Here is a 15,262-nt window from a genome sequence, read left to right as displayed (position 1 = left end):
TTGTCTATTAGATTGTTCGTAATAATACCAAACAACACCGTAAAATGTAATTGGACGACCGCTTCAAAAGGTAAGAGCAGAAGTGCAATAGAAAGCCAATTTTAGTTGAGACAAGCAGTGGAAAGGATACTATATCTGTTCACATTGTCTGCATGTATTCCAGTTCTCACACAAATCCCCTCACACTATACCATATGATTGTGTGCAATATATAACACTGATGACACAATGATTTCAATCTTAATCATAATAATAATCTTTAACTATTAAAAACCCTTTGGAGACTGCGTAGGCTGAAGATTTTAGTTATATTTGGCCATCGGAGCAGCAAACCTAGACAAATGTCACAGTTGACAAGCGTGTAAAACTAATCTCTGCTCCTTCGAGACATCGCTAGGAGACAACTAGAAGAATAAAACAGCATGTCCTGTATCTGACCCTGTTCCTGCTGTCAGTACACACACACACAGAGAGAGAAACACGCATTCCCACACCCAGAAACAGAGACACACACACACACTCTCTCTCTTTCTCCCATACATACTGAGACACACACACACTGACACACACTCAAAGCTCACCCCACTTTGTGCTGCCTGCCAAAACTCAGGGTGGATCTTGGTTATAGAAAGGGCATTTTAGCTGGCCTCTTCATCAGTTCATCATGACAACCATTAGTGCATCCCCTAGTCTATTGGCCTACTAACAACTCAGGAGCACTTCATTCTTCTTATCTACCGCTGTGTGCTATGGTTAATGAAGAGAGATGCATCTGTACTGTGCTGTCAAAAGGGACTAAGTAATGGAGTATTCCTTTACTCCTCTGTTTTGGCACAATGGCATAAGAGGTATAAGAAATGTAAGATTATTGGAAAATAAGGAAAGGAAGCTGAAAGCAAAATGCTTTGTTCGTTGATGCACTGCAAAATCAAAAGGAAAAAAGAACTCGGGTCTTAGGCCTGTCACTTGACTTTACTACTGTGTGTTTTTTACACTTGAATAAACACTCTCGCTCTCCCTCTGTCTGTCTGTGAGAAAGAAATGATCTCACTCATTCACTAACAGTCACATTGGCAACACATTAATAACATGTTTACCCTCCCTCTCTCTTTCCCCCTGCAGAGAGCAGTCTGGACAGCCTGCAGCAGGCCCTCCACCAGTCTGTGTTCCTGTCGGCCATGTCGGCTCAACCCGGACGGGACCTACCCCTGTGCTGGGAGCAGCACTGCAAGCTGCTGCCTGGGGTGGCCGGATTGCAGGCCAGCTGCGTGGCCCACTGGACCGTGGATGAGGTGAGAGCACACACACATCCACACGCTCATGCATTCAGTTGAAGTCGGAAGTTGACATACACCTTAGCCAAATACATTTAAACTCAGTATTTCACAATTCCTGACATTTAATCCTAGTAAATATTCCCTGTCTTTAGGTCAGTTGGGATCACCACTTCATTTTAAGAATGTGAAATGTCAGAATAATAGTAGAGAGAATTATTTATTTCAGCTTTTATTTATTTCATCACGTTCCCAGTGGGTCAGAAGTTTACATACACTTAATTAGTATTCGGTAACATTGCCTTTAAATTGTTTAACTTGGGTCAAATGTTTTGGGTAGACTTCCACAAGCTTCCCACAATAAGTTGGGTGAATTTTGGCCCATTCCTCCTGACAGAGTTGGTGTAACTGAGTCAGGTTTGTAGGCCTCCTTGTTAGCACACGCTTTTTTAGTTCTGCCCACAAATTTTCTATGGGATTGAGGTCAGGGCTTTGTGATGGCCACTCCAATACCTTGACTTGGTTGTCCTTAATCCATTTTGCCACAACTTTGAAAGTATGCTTGGGGTCATTGTCTATTTGGAAGACCCATTTGCGACCAACTTCCTGACTGATGTCTTGAGATGCTTCAATATATCCACATAATTTTCCTCCCTCATGATGCCATCTATTTTGTGAAGTGCACCAGTCCCTCGTGCAGCAAAGCACCCCCTCAACATGATGCTGCTACCCCAGTGCTTCACGGTTGGGATGGTGTTCTTCGGCTTGCAAGCCTCCCCCTTTTCCTCCAAACATAGCGATGGTCATTATGGCCAAACGGTTCTATTTTTGTTTCATCAGACCAGAGGACATTTCTCCAAAAAGTACGATCTGTGTCCCCATGTGCAAACCGTAGTCTGGCTTTTTTATGGCGGTTTTGGAGCAGTGGATTTTTCCTTGCTGAGCGGCCGTTCAGGTTTTGTCGATTATAGGACTCATTTTACTGTGGATATAGATACGTTTGTACCTGTTTCCTCCAGCAGCTTCACAAGGTCCTTTGCTGTTGTTCTGGGATTGATTTTCACTTTTCGCACCAAAGTATGTTCATCTCTAGGAGACAGAACGCGTCTCCTTCCTGAGAAGTATGATGGCTGCGTGGTCCCATGGTGTTAATACTTGCGTACTATTGTTTGTACAGATGAACGTGGTACTTTCAGGCGTTTGGAAATTGCTCCCAAGGATGAACCAGACTTGTGGAGTTCTACAATGTTTTTTCTGAGGTCTTGGCTGATTTCTTTTGATTTTCCCACAATGTCAAGCAGAGGCACTGAGTTTGAAGGTAGGCCTTGAAATACATCCACAGGTACACCTCCAATTGACTCAAATGATGTCAATTAGCCTATCAGAAGCTTCTAAAGCCATGACATCATTTTCTGGAATTTTCCAAGCTATTTAAAGGCACAGTCAACTTAGTGTATGTAAACTTCTGACCCACTGGAATTGTGATACAGTGAATTATAAGTGAAATAATCTGTGTGCAAACAATTTTTGGAAAAATTACTTGTGTCATGCACAAAGTAGATGTCCTAACCGACTTGCCAAAACTATAGTTTGTTAACAAGAAATTTGTGGAGTGGTTGAAAAACTAGTTTTAATGAATCCAACCCAAGTGTATGTAAACTTCTGACTTCAACTGTACATACACACATGCACCTGTGAATCGATAGTTGCAATTATGTGGAGAGAAGCAGTGACACACACTCATACAGTACACACACACACACACAGAGACCCGTTGACGTATGCTTGATGATCGTTGAATCACAAACCACCACCTGGCCCCTACAAACTCGCTCGGAGGGACATCCGTTGTCATGTGTTACTGACTAACTCTGATGGTGACTTCCAGAGAGTGACGAGGGGATCAATAAACCTGTCAATTTCGGGACACACTCCTGACTTCAATGATGCAATTCATGTTCCTCTTTAAATAATAAAACAAGCATGAAATTCAAATGAACATCTGTCGTTTTTCAAGATTTAAACCTCAGTAACAGTGAAACATTTAATTTGGGAGTTGTTTAATCTGTTACATTTGTCAAGTCTGGAAATCAGACATAAACAAATGTACGTGGTATATAATTAATTGTACACGCCTCTCCATTCTTTTGTTTCAAACTCCAGACATATCGCAGTGCTTGTCGGGATAACACTTCGCTCTGAAGCCTGCAGCCTTGCGGGCTTGGTCGAAGTGGCTACCTGAGGGTCTAATTATCCCATACTTCAGGTGTAGAGCAACCTGGTCCTGGAGGGCACTTCATGTTTTTCATTTAACCAACCTGGAGTGTTGAATTTAGGCCATCACTGAACTGATCAATTAGCTCAGTTGGTCAGGTGTGGTGCCTAGTTGGAACAAAACCCTGCAGGACCTGCTGCACTCCAGGAACCGGGTTGTCTACCCCTGCCCTACACCCTTGATAAATGTCACTCCCTCAGCTTTGGGACACTTGTGCAAATGGCGCAGGCATACGTGAATGAAACAAATGGAGGGGTGAGGGGAAGGGAGTGATTTTGAGATTCAGCCAATGTCTTACCTTAGTTTGTTTCTTCATCTGGTATTGTATCTTGTATAGGTCATTATGGGTCCTTATAGGCCCTTGTACAGGCCCTTGTACATGTGGCTTGCTGCAGTGTAAAGGATTCTATTTTCCCTTAGTTCACTTATAGAAAACCTTATTCCCTTTATATGAAAGTTTGTTGTGTAACCCAGTTGTCTGTCAGTTTATAGGGAACCAGTGTCCTCATGTAAAGTACTGTACAGTCTGTCTCCTTTCCACCCTGTCATTTCTCTTCTACTGTTGATATCAGGCTTCATGAGCTTGACAAAGGCACATCACCATAGCAACCAGGTGTGACCGTAAACTTTGACACTAGCAACCAGAGAGCCTCGTGGTAAATAGACTCAGAGATTTGACTGTTTGTTTACAGTTGATGCATTGTGGGCATAAAGGAGAGAGTGGTAGAAATGCAATGGTAATGTGTAGGCGTATGAATAATGTTTTCAATCATTTTATTGATGTGGTTAGTCCTCGCCATTCCCTCAGTCTGCTCTATTGAACAGACTAGCATCATTTCTTAGTCCCTTTGTATTGTGGTTTAAACCTGCTTTGTCAAGCCAACTTGATATCAGTCCAAATCTATTGAAATGTCAGCCATCACTTGAGAAAAAGAGAAATCCTTGGATGGTTAGAGTACGAGACTCAAATGAAATATCAGAATCCCTCAGCGAGGCCGCTCCACTCTTAAGAATTAATTGACATGCCTACGTACCCGTCTAAACGGCGTGCGCGATACGGCCAACGCCACGATCCTCCTGCGGTTGCTAAGCACTCTCTCTTCATCTCTGTTGATTGATGAGATGAGGGAGGCTACCGGACTTAATGTGATTATTCCCCTTTCGCTACACACACACCTTCTCCGCTCCTCGCTGCCGCCACTGAGCATCTCCAACGGTAACGAAGGTCACACACCTGTGTTACGGGTTCGAGTATTTTCCAACTATTGCGGGCACCAATGAGGCACACCAGGGGGAAGAAAGAGAGAGAGGAGGGAAGGGGAAGATAGGAAAAAGATAGAAGAGGAGAGAAAGATCTGGCCCCCTCACAGCATAGATTGAAGAGAGAGATGCTACAGTAGAGGTAACCAAGACTATCTCAGAACACACAACAGAAACGCACAGTGTTGTGGGACATTCAGATATATATTGGGAACGTTATTATTCATAATAAACAATCATGTTAATTCAAAAGAGGGTTATAGTTTGAATGAACAAATGGTAATTGGGCTACTGTCCTCCCAAAGAGTTTGATTTGGCTAATGAGAGGCAAGGGGGGTCACCTGGGAAGGCAGTAGGGTTAGTAGGGCTGAAGCAGTGAAGAGTGGTGGCTAGCTGTGTTACCTGTGTGAATGTGAAATAATCATAAATATATTACGTTGAACAAACGCACCCCTCTGACGTCTAGAATAAGGCATCACGTAAGCTTTTCATGACGTTTCAATCTGCAAAGGTCCGTGTTGTGCCGAACATGGCCCAGGCTTGTCTTATGACAGCAACCTGCAGAGAGGGGGAGGATAGAATGTCATCGAGTTTTACCGGAGGTGGAAGTTTTGTCTTGGCAGTTGTGGGGATTTGGCAGAGTGGAAGGCATGAGATTGCAGTAGAGAGAAAGAGAGGAGGACTGTAAAGGGATCGACTAGAGGGAGAGGAGCACTGCTTGTGTAACACCCACTAACCCCCAGCCTAGAGATGTTTCCCTACTTCACCCATGCCCCTCATAGTCAGGAAGTCCTTAGCCGAGGTTCTATAGCTTGATAGCAAAGAGCAGTACTGAATGGGCACATTTCACTATCACCAATCAGCCAGCACTTCTCCAACATAACCAGTAGCTAATTGATTGGTTTTAGTGCCTGCTATTACATGGTGCAATGCTATCATCCAAAGCACTGTGCATACATTTTTTATTTTTTATGTTGTGATCCCTTTGGGAATTGAACCCACAGTCTTGGCATTGTTAGCATCACACTTTGACCTACTGAGCCACAGTCCTGGAGCATCAGTGTCTCCTGTATCTTCATCAACCCTCTCATACATATCTATTAAGATGTTACGTCCTGTGCATTTCCCATCTCCTTTCAGCATTCAGCTGGACATACTGTAGTTAAGATTCCAGAAACCCAGGCTGAATCTTTCATTCATGGGGTTCATTATCCTGCTAGCTCTTGATCCCGATCATTTCTATTCACTCATTCCACTACAGTGACACTACAATGACTATAACCCATCTGGCATTCAACTCCCACAACCCCCCTCTCTCTCTCTCAAAGAGAGAGAGAGTCAAAGTTCTTCAAAAGAGGCGCTTTCAAACGGAAAGGTCAATGTTTCAGGCCCCTTTGGACTCCTGGACTCCTGCGAGGCCAATTATAGCCCATCATATTTTCCTAAGGGGCGAAAGAAGAGAGGGTGTCAGCAGCTGATGTGGAGGAGAGGAGAATGTCCTCTTGTGCCACCCTCCGTGGGAGTAGTGCTGGGAGTCTCACTATGGGACCAGCCTCGCAAAGGCTCTGGTCTAAGAGCGATACTCTCTCACCCAGGACTATAACAGTCTTTTAATGCTCGAACCACTCCTGCCACACTTTAACACACACTGGCTGGAGAGGTTTACCATGCCAATATGGCAAACGAAAACACTTCGCTTACTGAGCCATTTGCATTTGTAGCGCTGGAGCACATACTAGGAATTGTATGGTGTGTTAGGATGAAGCTTGGATCAAGACGGGTGGATGTTGACCAGGATTTATGATTGTTTGGGAAAGGTTTTCAAAAGTTACAAATTGATATTGTTGGTAGTAAATGGGTGATGGTGTACGTAAAGTGTTGTCATTGGTAATAACATCCTCACAGGCTGATGCTTTTGAAACTGGAGAACTGTTTTGATTCATTAATAATTCCAGCACAAATTTAGATTTCCCGATTTTGAATTCCAATCCACTCTAGAAATATGTCTTGATCTGTTTTTTTTAAAGAACTTTCATACATAGCATTTAGCTAATCATGACCTGGGGACTACAGTATGTCGCAGTTCAGTTGTCTCTCCTCACTGTAATGTAGACACACACTGACATTACTCTGTCTGTCTGTCTGATGTCGAGGCCAGATATTTGACATGTCACTCAGGTATCAGGCAGTCCGCTGCAGCTAGTGCTAGCAGAATGATTCAGCCTTGATAGACCTACCACGGCGGACCTGGATTCAAATGGTACCTGTTTGCTTTCAGATACTTAAGCTGTGCTTGGTTGAGCTTGAGCTTAACCAATGGAATTAAACGTGCAAACCCCACCCATCTGACACTCCAGGTAGGCTAAATCAAATGCTCAAATTATTTTAAAGAAAACAAATAGTCTTTGAACCCAGTACAGGCTACTGGCCAGTTCCTTCAAGGAGCCATGTACAGACGCTGCATTTTCATGATTCTGCATAGCAGAGATGGAAGCTCTTGGAAACACCGTATTGGTCTCCACAGACTCATAACCTGTAGCGACAGCATCCTCTAGCTCCATTGACATCTATGAACACTGACATTCAATTGCTGTGCTTTCTAGCCACTGTGGCCTTGTTCAGATTCTCTTGAAACGCACTCTTCCTTCCAGTCATGTCAGATAGGTGATTACTTCAAGGCAGGAAGGATCCATTTTAAGAACAGGGCCTGGGTCTGAGTGGAGAGGGACATCTGTGTTTATTTTTGTACTGGCCAGTGATGCACATTGAGGTAATAGATTTTGGGAGGTATTATTTAGGTGTGTTAGCAGGGTGAGGTCTGAAGGGTCTGAGACTTGACCAAACTGCTGTTTCATAATCAGTCCTATAGCTCAGCTGTTTAGCACACCCTCATGTAGCACGAATGCAGCGAGTGTTGTCTCCAATGTGTGGCTTTTGTTTTATCCGCTGGGGCCATGCTCAATACATTACTTCTTTATTTCTTGTTTTATCATTGTCGAGAAGGAACCTGCAAGTAAGCATTTTGTTAAACAGTGTGTATCCTGTACATACAACTAATAAGATTTGAAACATATCCATTTGCACAGAAATTATCACCTTGCAGTCAGTCATCCCAGGGATTTGAACCGGCAACCTTCTGGTTACTGGTCTGTCTCTCTAACCTCAAGGCTACCGCTAACCCCACTTAAAGGCTAATTATAACTCTGTTGTCAGTGAATTAGCTGGATGATTTCTTGGTGTCTGGTTATTTAGCTTGATGGCTAATTTCCATGTTTTCATTATGGTAAGAAGAAACTGACAGAGGAAGAGTTACCTTGTTATTTTTTGGGATAATTAATTTAAGTAATTTTCACTAGCATTTTCACTGTAGCACTTTACGCCCCGCCATCCCTTTCATTACATTTTTTAAAAGCATCATTTGACACGGTTTTGGCAGGCCTATTGGCTTTCTATAGTCTATTTTCTTCCGTCAATGGCTCCCAGCAGATAGTGCCCTGTTGTAAAGCAGTTGATATCCATCATATAGCAGCTTCTGGCTCTCTCTGACCTCCCTGAATTACCTGGGCGTTATCCCAGGACCAGCTGCAGTCAGGCCCACTAGAACCCCAGCTAACCCAGGCTATTATTGGAAGCTTTTCTCCAAAAAGTTTGTTTCTTCACTTGGTTTGCTCTTTCCTCACCTGTAGCTCAAACGGTTCAATAGAACTCAAAGGAGGTACTGGATATGGATTGAAAGCTATCCCATCGTTTTGTGTCTAGTTCACCTTAAATTGTTAGTATTTTGGTTTCTTTTTACGCCTTCTTTTAGTATCGCTGGAATAGCATTATCACTAGCTTCTTTAGAGCGTCAGGAAATGTCAGTGCCCACAGGCAACCGGTTTCTCAATATCAACATGATTTGTTGTTCTGACTGGCGATAGTGAGACGGGCTGTAGCTTCACACATCACTCACTGATGTCATGTTGTTTTTCTGTCAACACTCTCTGATTTTCTTTACTGAAACCCTTCATCTTGAGGCCTAAATAACAATTCCATAGGAATGACATAGCATATGTCATGATCAGTCATGACTTGTTATGTTATGTTGGCCTTATGACTGGGAGAGTTTAAGCAAAGTGTTACTATGGTAATTACACAAGATACAGTTAAAGTCAGAAGTTTACATACACCTTAGCCAAATACATTTAAACTCAGTATTTCACAATTCCTGACATTTAATCCTCGTAAAAATTCCCTGTCTTATGTCAGTTAGGATGACCACTTTATTTTAAGAATGTGAAATGTCAGAATAATAGTAGAGAGAGAGATTTATTTCAGCTTTTATTTATTTCATCACATTCCCAGTGGGTCAGAAGTTCACATTCAATCAATTAGTATTTGGTAACATTGCCTTTAAATTGTTTAACTTGGGTCAAATGTTTCAGGTAGACTTCCACAAGCTTCCCACAATAAGTTGGGTGAATTTTGGTCCATTCCTCCTGACAGAGCTGGTGTAACTGAGTCAGGTTTGTAGGCCTTCTTGCTCGCACACGCCTTTTCAGTTCTGCCCACAAATTTTCTATAGGATTGAGGTCGGGGCTTTGTGATGGCCAATCCAATACCTTGACTTTGTTGTCCTTAAGCCATTTTGCCACAACTTTGGAAGTATGCTTGGGGTCATTGTCCATTTTGAAGACTCATTTGCGACCAAGCTTTAACTTCCTGACTGATGTCTTGAGATGTTGCTTCAATATATCCACATAATTTCATGATGCCATCTATTTTGTGAAGTGCACCAGTGCCTCGTGCAGAAAAGCGCCCCTACAACATGATGCTGCCACCCCCGTGCTTCACGGTTGGGATGGTGTTCTTCCTCTGGCAAGCATCCCCCTTTTTCCTCCAAACATAACAATGGTCATTATGGCCAAACCGTTCAATTTTTGTTTCATCAGACCAGAGGACATTTCTCCAAAAAGTACGATCTTTGTCCCCATGTGCAGTTGCAAACCGTAGTCTGTCTTTTTTATGGTGGTTTTGGAGCAGTGGCTTCTTCCTTGCTGAGCGGCCTTTCAGGTTATGTCGATACAGGACTCGTTTTGCTGTGGATATAGATACTTTTGTACCCGTTTCCTCCAGCATCTTCAAATGTATTTATATAGCCCTTCTTACATCTGCTGATATCTCAAAGCTGATATCTTCACCATGTCCTTTGCTGTTCTGGGATTGATTTGCACTTTTCGCACCAAAGTACGTTAATCTCTAGGAGACAGAACGCGTCTCCTTCCTGAGCGGTATGATGGCTGTGTGGTCCCATGGTGTTTATACTTGCGTACTATTGTTTGTACAGATGAACGTGGTACCTTCAGGCGTTTGGAAATTGCTCCCAAGGTTGAACCAGACTTGAGGTCTACAATGTTTTTTCTGAGGTCTTGGCTCTTTTCTTTTGATTTCCCCACGATGTCAAGCAGAGGCACTCAGTTTGAAGGTAGGCCTTGAAATACATCCACAGGTACACCTCCAATTGACTCAAATGATGTCAATTAGCCTATCAGAAGCTTCTAAAGCCATGACATCATTTTCTGGAATTTTCCAAGCTGTTTAAAGGCACAGTCTACTTAGTGTATGTAAACTTCTGACCCACTGGAATTGTGATCCAGTGAATTATTAGTGAAATAATCTGTCTGTAAACAATTGTTTGTAAAAATGACTTGTGTCATGCACAAAGTAGATGTCCTAACAGACTTGTCAAAACTATAGTTTGTTAACAAGAAATTTGTGGAGTGGATGAAAAACAATTTTTAATGACTCCAACCTAAGTGTATGTAAACTTCCGACTTCAACTGTACTTGCCATTGAGACGGTCTCCCAGACGCTAACCTGTCTGTCCTCTGCTTGTCTTTGTCCAGGTGGCTGACTTCATCCACTCTCTCCCCGGCTGCGATGAACAAGCCAATCAGTTCAAAGAGGAGGTAAGAGGACACAACATCTGGTCCTCTAGTCTCCCAGTCTGGAGTCAACTAAGAGTTTTAAGGCTTGTCTTCCTCCGTAAGGCTAAGTAAATGAGGGGAGACATGTGCGGAGTAGCCTTTGCCATTATAGTTGTCTGCAACAAAACACCCAGAAGAATGGATTCCCCTCCCCTATGTTTGGTCAGGGTTAGTTTGCGTTGAGAATTATACTGACGTAAGGAGACATCACTGGAATCCAAAGCAATTAATTGGAAGCTAATAGCGGTAGTGATTAGCATTCCCGAGCACAGCCATATTTGATTTGCCTCAGCTAATCTGACTACAGTATTTGTCACTGGTCTCTTGGTAGTTGAAATCCCTTTTTCAGCAATCCCAGTTGAGGCTCCACAGTTGTGAAACCCTACCTCTTTGAAGAGTTATTGTAAATAACTCTCACGGCGCCCCCCTAACCCCCCCACCCTAGTACTGTCTTTGCTGATAAATACTTTGAGGAAAAATGTACTCGATGTAATGTGTTATCTTAAGATGAATGCGCTAATTGTAAGTCTCAAATTTAAAAAATGTTTTGTGACTGGCATGTCTAGTCGTTGAACAAGACATCACAATCTGATCCAACTGATAAGTACTTGATTACCATTTCATAAATTAAATAGGAATTGTATGAATAGTGTCCACTGGTCAATTTGCTCATACTCTATATAGTGACATATAACATAGGGCCATCTGTAGCCCTTAGAGAGTGGGAGGGATTGTTTTACCTCTCTCACTGGGTTCAATTGACTGCACATCAGCTGTTGACACATGCTGTAATCTGATTGGTTGTCTTCCAACAGCAAATCGACGGGAAGGCCTTGTTGCTGCTGACCCAGCGCGACATCGTCAAGATCATGAGTGTAAAACTCGGCCCTGCCCTCAAGATCTACAACTCTATCTTGATGTTCAAGCACGCTGAGGACAACCAATCGGCAGCCGGCAACGCCAACACATGAAGCATCGGAAGCCACACCCACCAGACCCATCTTATGTGTCTGTCAAACACATAGATTTACTGTGTCGATTCATTCCAAACCCAACCCCCTTACCCCTGCTCCTTCTCTTTGGCCTACAGGCACTTGAGTTCAAGGACTTAAACTAAAGTCGATACATGATCTGTCCAGACCTATGGACTTTCAGGTTACTGTGTGTGTGTGTGTGTGTGTGTGTGTGTGTGTGTGTGTGTGTGTGTGTGTGTGTGTGTGTGTGTGTCTCTCTTGGACACAGCCTCCAAATCTGCCTTTAAATCTCAAACGTAGGTGTCATGAAGGTAAACTCAACAAAACCCGCATTTCCAGGTATACAGCACAGTTTTCTATGTCTTTTACGCTGTAACTTCTCCCTTCTTTACTTTCCCTTAAAGATGTGACAATCACCACCAACAGTATAAAGCCATGACAAACCTGTGCTTTTTCTGGGTCATCATGGTGCTACGTGTATTCCGAATACAAACAGTCTACATCACAGTTGACCTCTGTTACCAGTTTACGATCTCTGTCTACCGACTCAAACTGAGATGCATACTGTTAACGTGTCGGACATTTTGTTTCTGTTTTGTATGAATGTTAATTATGATATGTTACAGTACTTATATGGACTCACCTATATTTATTGTGAAAAATATCTAGGTGTTTGCATAGTTGAAGGAAATTAATATATTATATATGAGCAAATTGTTTTTGAAAATGCCAAAAGGGTTTTTGTTTAAATTTTAAATTCAGAATTTATTTAATTTGATAATATTAATATTATTTTATTTGCACATTTAGAAGAATGAAAAATAACTGACGTTTAAGGAAAATGTAAAACCATGGGATAGTTTTGAGCTGAAGATAATCTAAATAAGTATAATTTCTGTTAGTTGAGATATCTTCGACTTACTTTTTGTGGAAACTGCAACTCTAGAGTCAGTTAACATGTATGTTTGTCTTTATTAACCTTTTGCTCCATTCGGGTAGACCAGGACCAATATTGTCTTTTTAGTTTTTACCATTGGGGGTAAGTTTTCTCACAGTCACAATAGGTTGAAGGTGTTTTCTTATTATCGAAGAACAGCATACTTGCTCTTCTGCACAATTAAGAGTTTAATCTTATATTTTGCTATAACTTGGAATTTAAGCTATATGTTGAAACAAATGCTCTATCATTTGCTCTCTAGTCTTCATATACATGTTGCTACTAAAATGCAACCAAACTCCATTGAAACTTCAGGAATATGAAGAAACTTTTCACTGTACTTTCTGCTTTTTTTCCCTATAGGGACTTTCTCTCTATCCCAAAATGTTGAGCATACAGAAACGTATATTTTATTCTGATGCTGCTTGTCTTTCTTACTGCTGTAACGTGCAAGACTGCTGTTTTAGTGCATGGAAAATACCGCTACATTTTGGTACAACCTCCAATATGGAGGTAGATACCCACCAAAACATATTTAGGAGACTCACAATCTATTTTGGGTGATATCTACCTTCATATAACGCTCCCTTATCTATGAAAATGACAACTAATTTAACCGTGAATATGGGCTGTACATGTTTGTATACCCCGTTTCTTACACTGAATTAACACTTTGTACAACTCGATGGATTCATATTACATGATTTCACAACCCAAATAAACAGTGCAAAGGCCCCGTCGTCTCTGTTTTTATTCCAAGTCAAACTGCAACTTTTTCTTCTCAAGCTAATTTAGCGTTATTTGAAGATTTTTGGGGGACTAGCGCAGTGCAAAGCCTCAAGCCAAAACTGAATTCTAACTTTCAAAGTCCCCCTTTGACATTATTGTTATGTACTGAAATGGAAATAAATTGACTGTGGCCGGGAGTTATTCATCTGCAGATAGTGGTCTTCAAAATAGCACTTTCTATTTGATTTGCACAGCAGCGTGTTCTGGTGGACGGAGTCGACAATTGATTTGGATACTGGCAGTCCTGTGTGGTGTGACACGTTCAGTTCTGACAGCAAATGAGTCGTCCACTGCTGCACAACCAGACTGACAATGAACCACTACTGATCAAATCAAATGTTATTGGTCACATGCACCGAATACAACAGGCGTAGATTTTACAGTGAAATGCTTACTTATGAGCCCATTCCTAACAATGCAGAGTTAGAAAGTAAGACAAATATTTGCGAAATAAAAAAGGAAATAGTATTACAAATACAATAATGATGCTATATGCAAAGAGTACCAGTACCAAGTCAATGTGCAGGGGTATGAGGTAATACAGTATGTACAGTTGAAGTCAGAAGTTTACATACACTTAGGTTGGAGTCATTACTACTCGTTTTTCAATGACTCCACAAATTTCTTGTTAACAAACTATTGTTTAGGCAAGTCGGCAAACTTAATCACGGTGTTGGAGTCATGTGACCATGCAGTTGTGGGTGAACAGAGAGTACAGGAGGGGATTAAGCACGCACCCCAGATGGGTCCACATGTTGAGGGTCAGCGTAGCGGATGTGTTGCTGCCTACCCTCACCACCTGGGACCCATCAGGAAGTCCAGGATCCAGTTGCAGAGGGAGGTGTTCAGTCCCAGGGTCCTTAGCTTAGTGATGAGCTTTGAGGGCACTATGGTGTTGAACGCTGAGCTGTAGTCAATGAGCAGCATTCTCACATCGGTGTTCCTTTTGTCCAGGTGGGAAAGGGCAGTGTGGAGTGTGATTGAGATTGCGTCATCTGTGGATCTGTTGGGGCGGTATGTGAATTGGAGTGGGTCTAGAGTTTCCGGCATGATGTATTGAGCGAGTCACTGGTACTTCCTGCTTTAGGTTTTGCGTGTAAGCGGGAATCAGGAGGATAGAAATATGGTCAGATTTGCTAAATGGAGGGCGAGGGAGAGCTTTGTACGCCTCTCTGTGTGTGGAGTAAAGGTGGTCTAGAATTGTTTTTTTCCTCAGGTTGCACATGTGACATGCTGGTGGAAATGAGGTAAAACGGGTTTAAGTTTTCCTGCATTAAAGTCCCCGTCACTAGGAGCGCCGCTTCTGGATGAGTATTTTCTTGTTTGCTTATGGCCTTATACAGCTTGTTGAGTGCAATCATAGTTCCAGCATCGGTTTGTGGTGCTAAATAGACGGCTACAAATAATATAGAGGAGAACTCTCTTGGTAAATAATGTGGTCTACAGCTTATCATGAGGTATTTTACCTCTTGCGAGCAATACCTTGAGACTTCTTTAATATTAGACATCGCGCACCAGCAGTTATTGACAAATAGACACATACCCCTGCCCCTCGTTTTACCAGACGTAGCTGCTCTGTCCTGCCGATGCACGGAGAAGCCAGCCAGCTCTATATTATCTGTGTCGTCGTTCAGCCACGTCTCGATGAAACATAAGATATTGCAGTTTTTAATGTCCCGTTGGTAGGAAAGTCTTCATCGTAGATCTTCCAATTTGTTTTCCAATGATTGCACGTTGGCCAATAATACGGAGGGTAGTGATGGTTTATCTACTCAATGGCAAATTCT

General features: G+C 42.3%; 1 protein-coding gene across 5 annotated transcripts in view; it reads left to right on the top strand.

Annotated features, from left to right (window-relative positions):
• LOC139583361 (lethal(3)malignant brain tumor-like protein 4) overlaps positions 1-13,420 on the top strand; it is a 151,697-nt gene extending 138,277 nt beyond the window's left edge. For 4 of the 5 annotated variants that reach the window (XM_071414349.1, XM_071414348.1, XM_071414347.1 and 1 more), the window contains exons 18-20: positions 1,123-1,292; positions 10,695-10,757; positions 11,591-13,420. In XM_071414349.1, coding sequence (XP_071270450.1) covers positions 1,123-1,292; positions 10,695-10,757; positions 11,591-11,746 — 389 coding nt within the window. In that variant the 3' untranslated portion in view covers positions 11,747-13,420. The remainder of the gene's footprint in view (positions 1-1,122; positions 1,293-10,694; positions 10,758-11,590) is intronic. The other variant, XM_071414350.1, reaches the window with a different exon arrangement.
• The last annotated feature ends 1,842 nt before the right edge of the window (positions 13,421-15,262 follow it).

The sequence above is a fragment of the Salvelinus alpinus genome, chromosome 8, assembly GCF_045679555.1.
Source record: "Salvelinus alpinus chromosome 8, SLU_Salpinus.1, whole genome shotgun sequence".
NCBI lineage: Eukaryota > Metazoa > Chordata > Actinopteri > Salmoniformes > Salmonidae > Salvelinus > Salvelinus alpinus.
The sequence above is the reverse complement of the archived record's forward strand: the minus strand, read 5'-3'. Positions and strand labels throughout refer to the sequence as shown.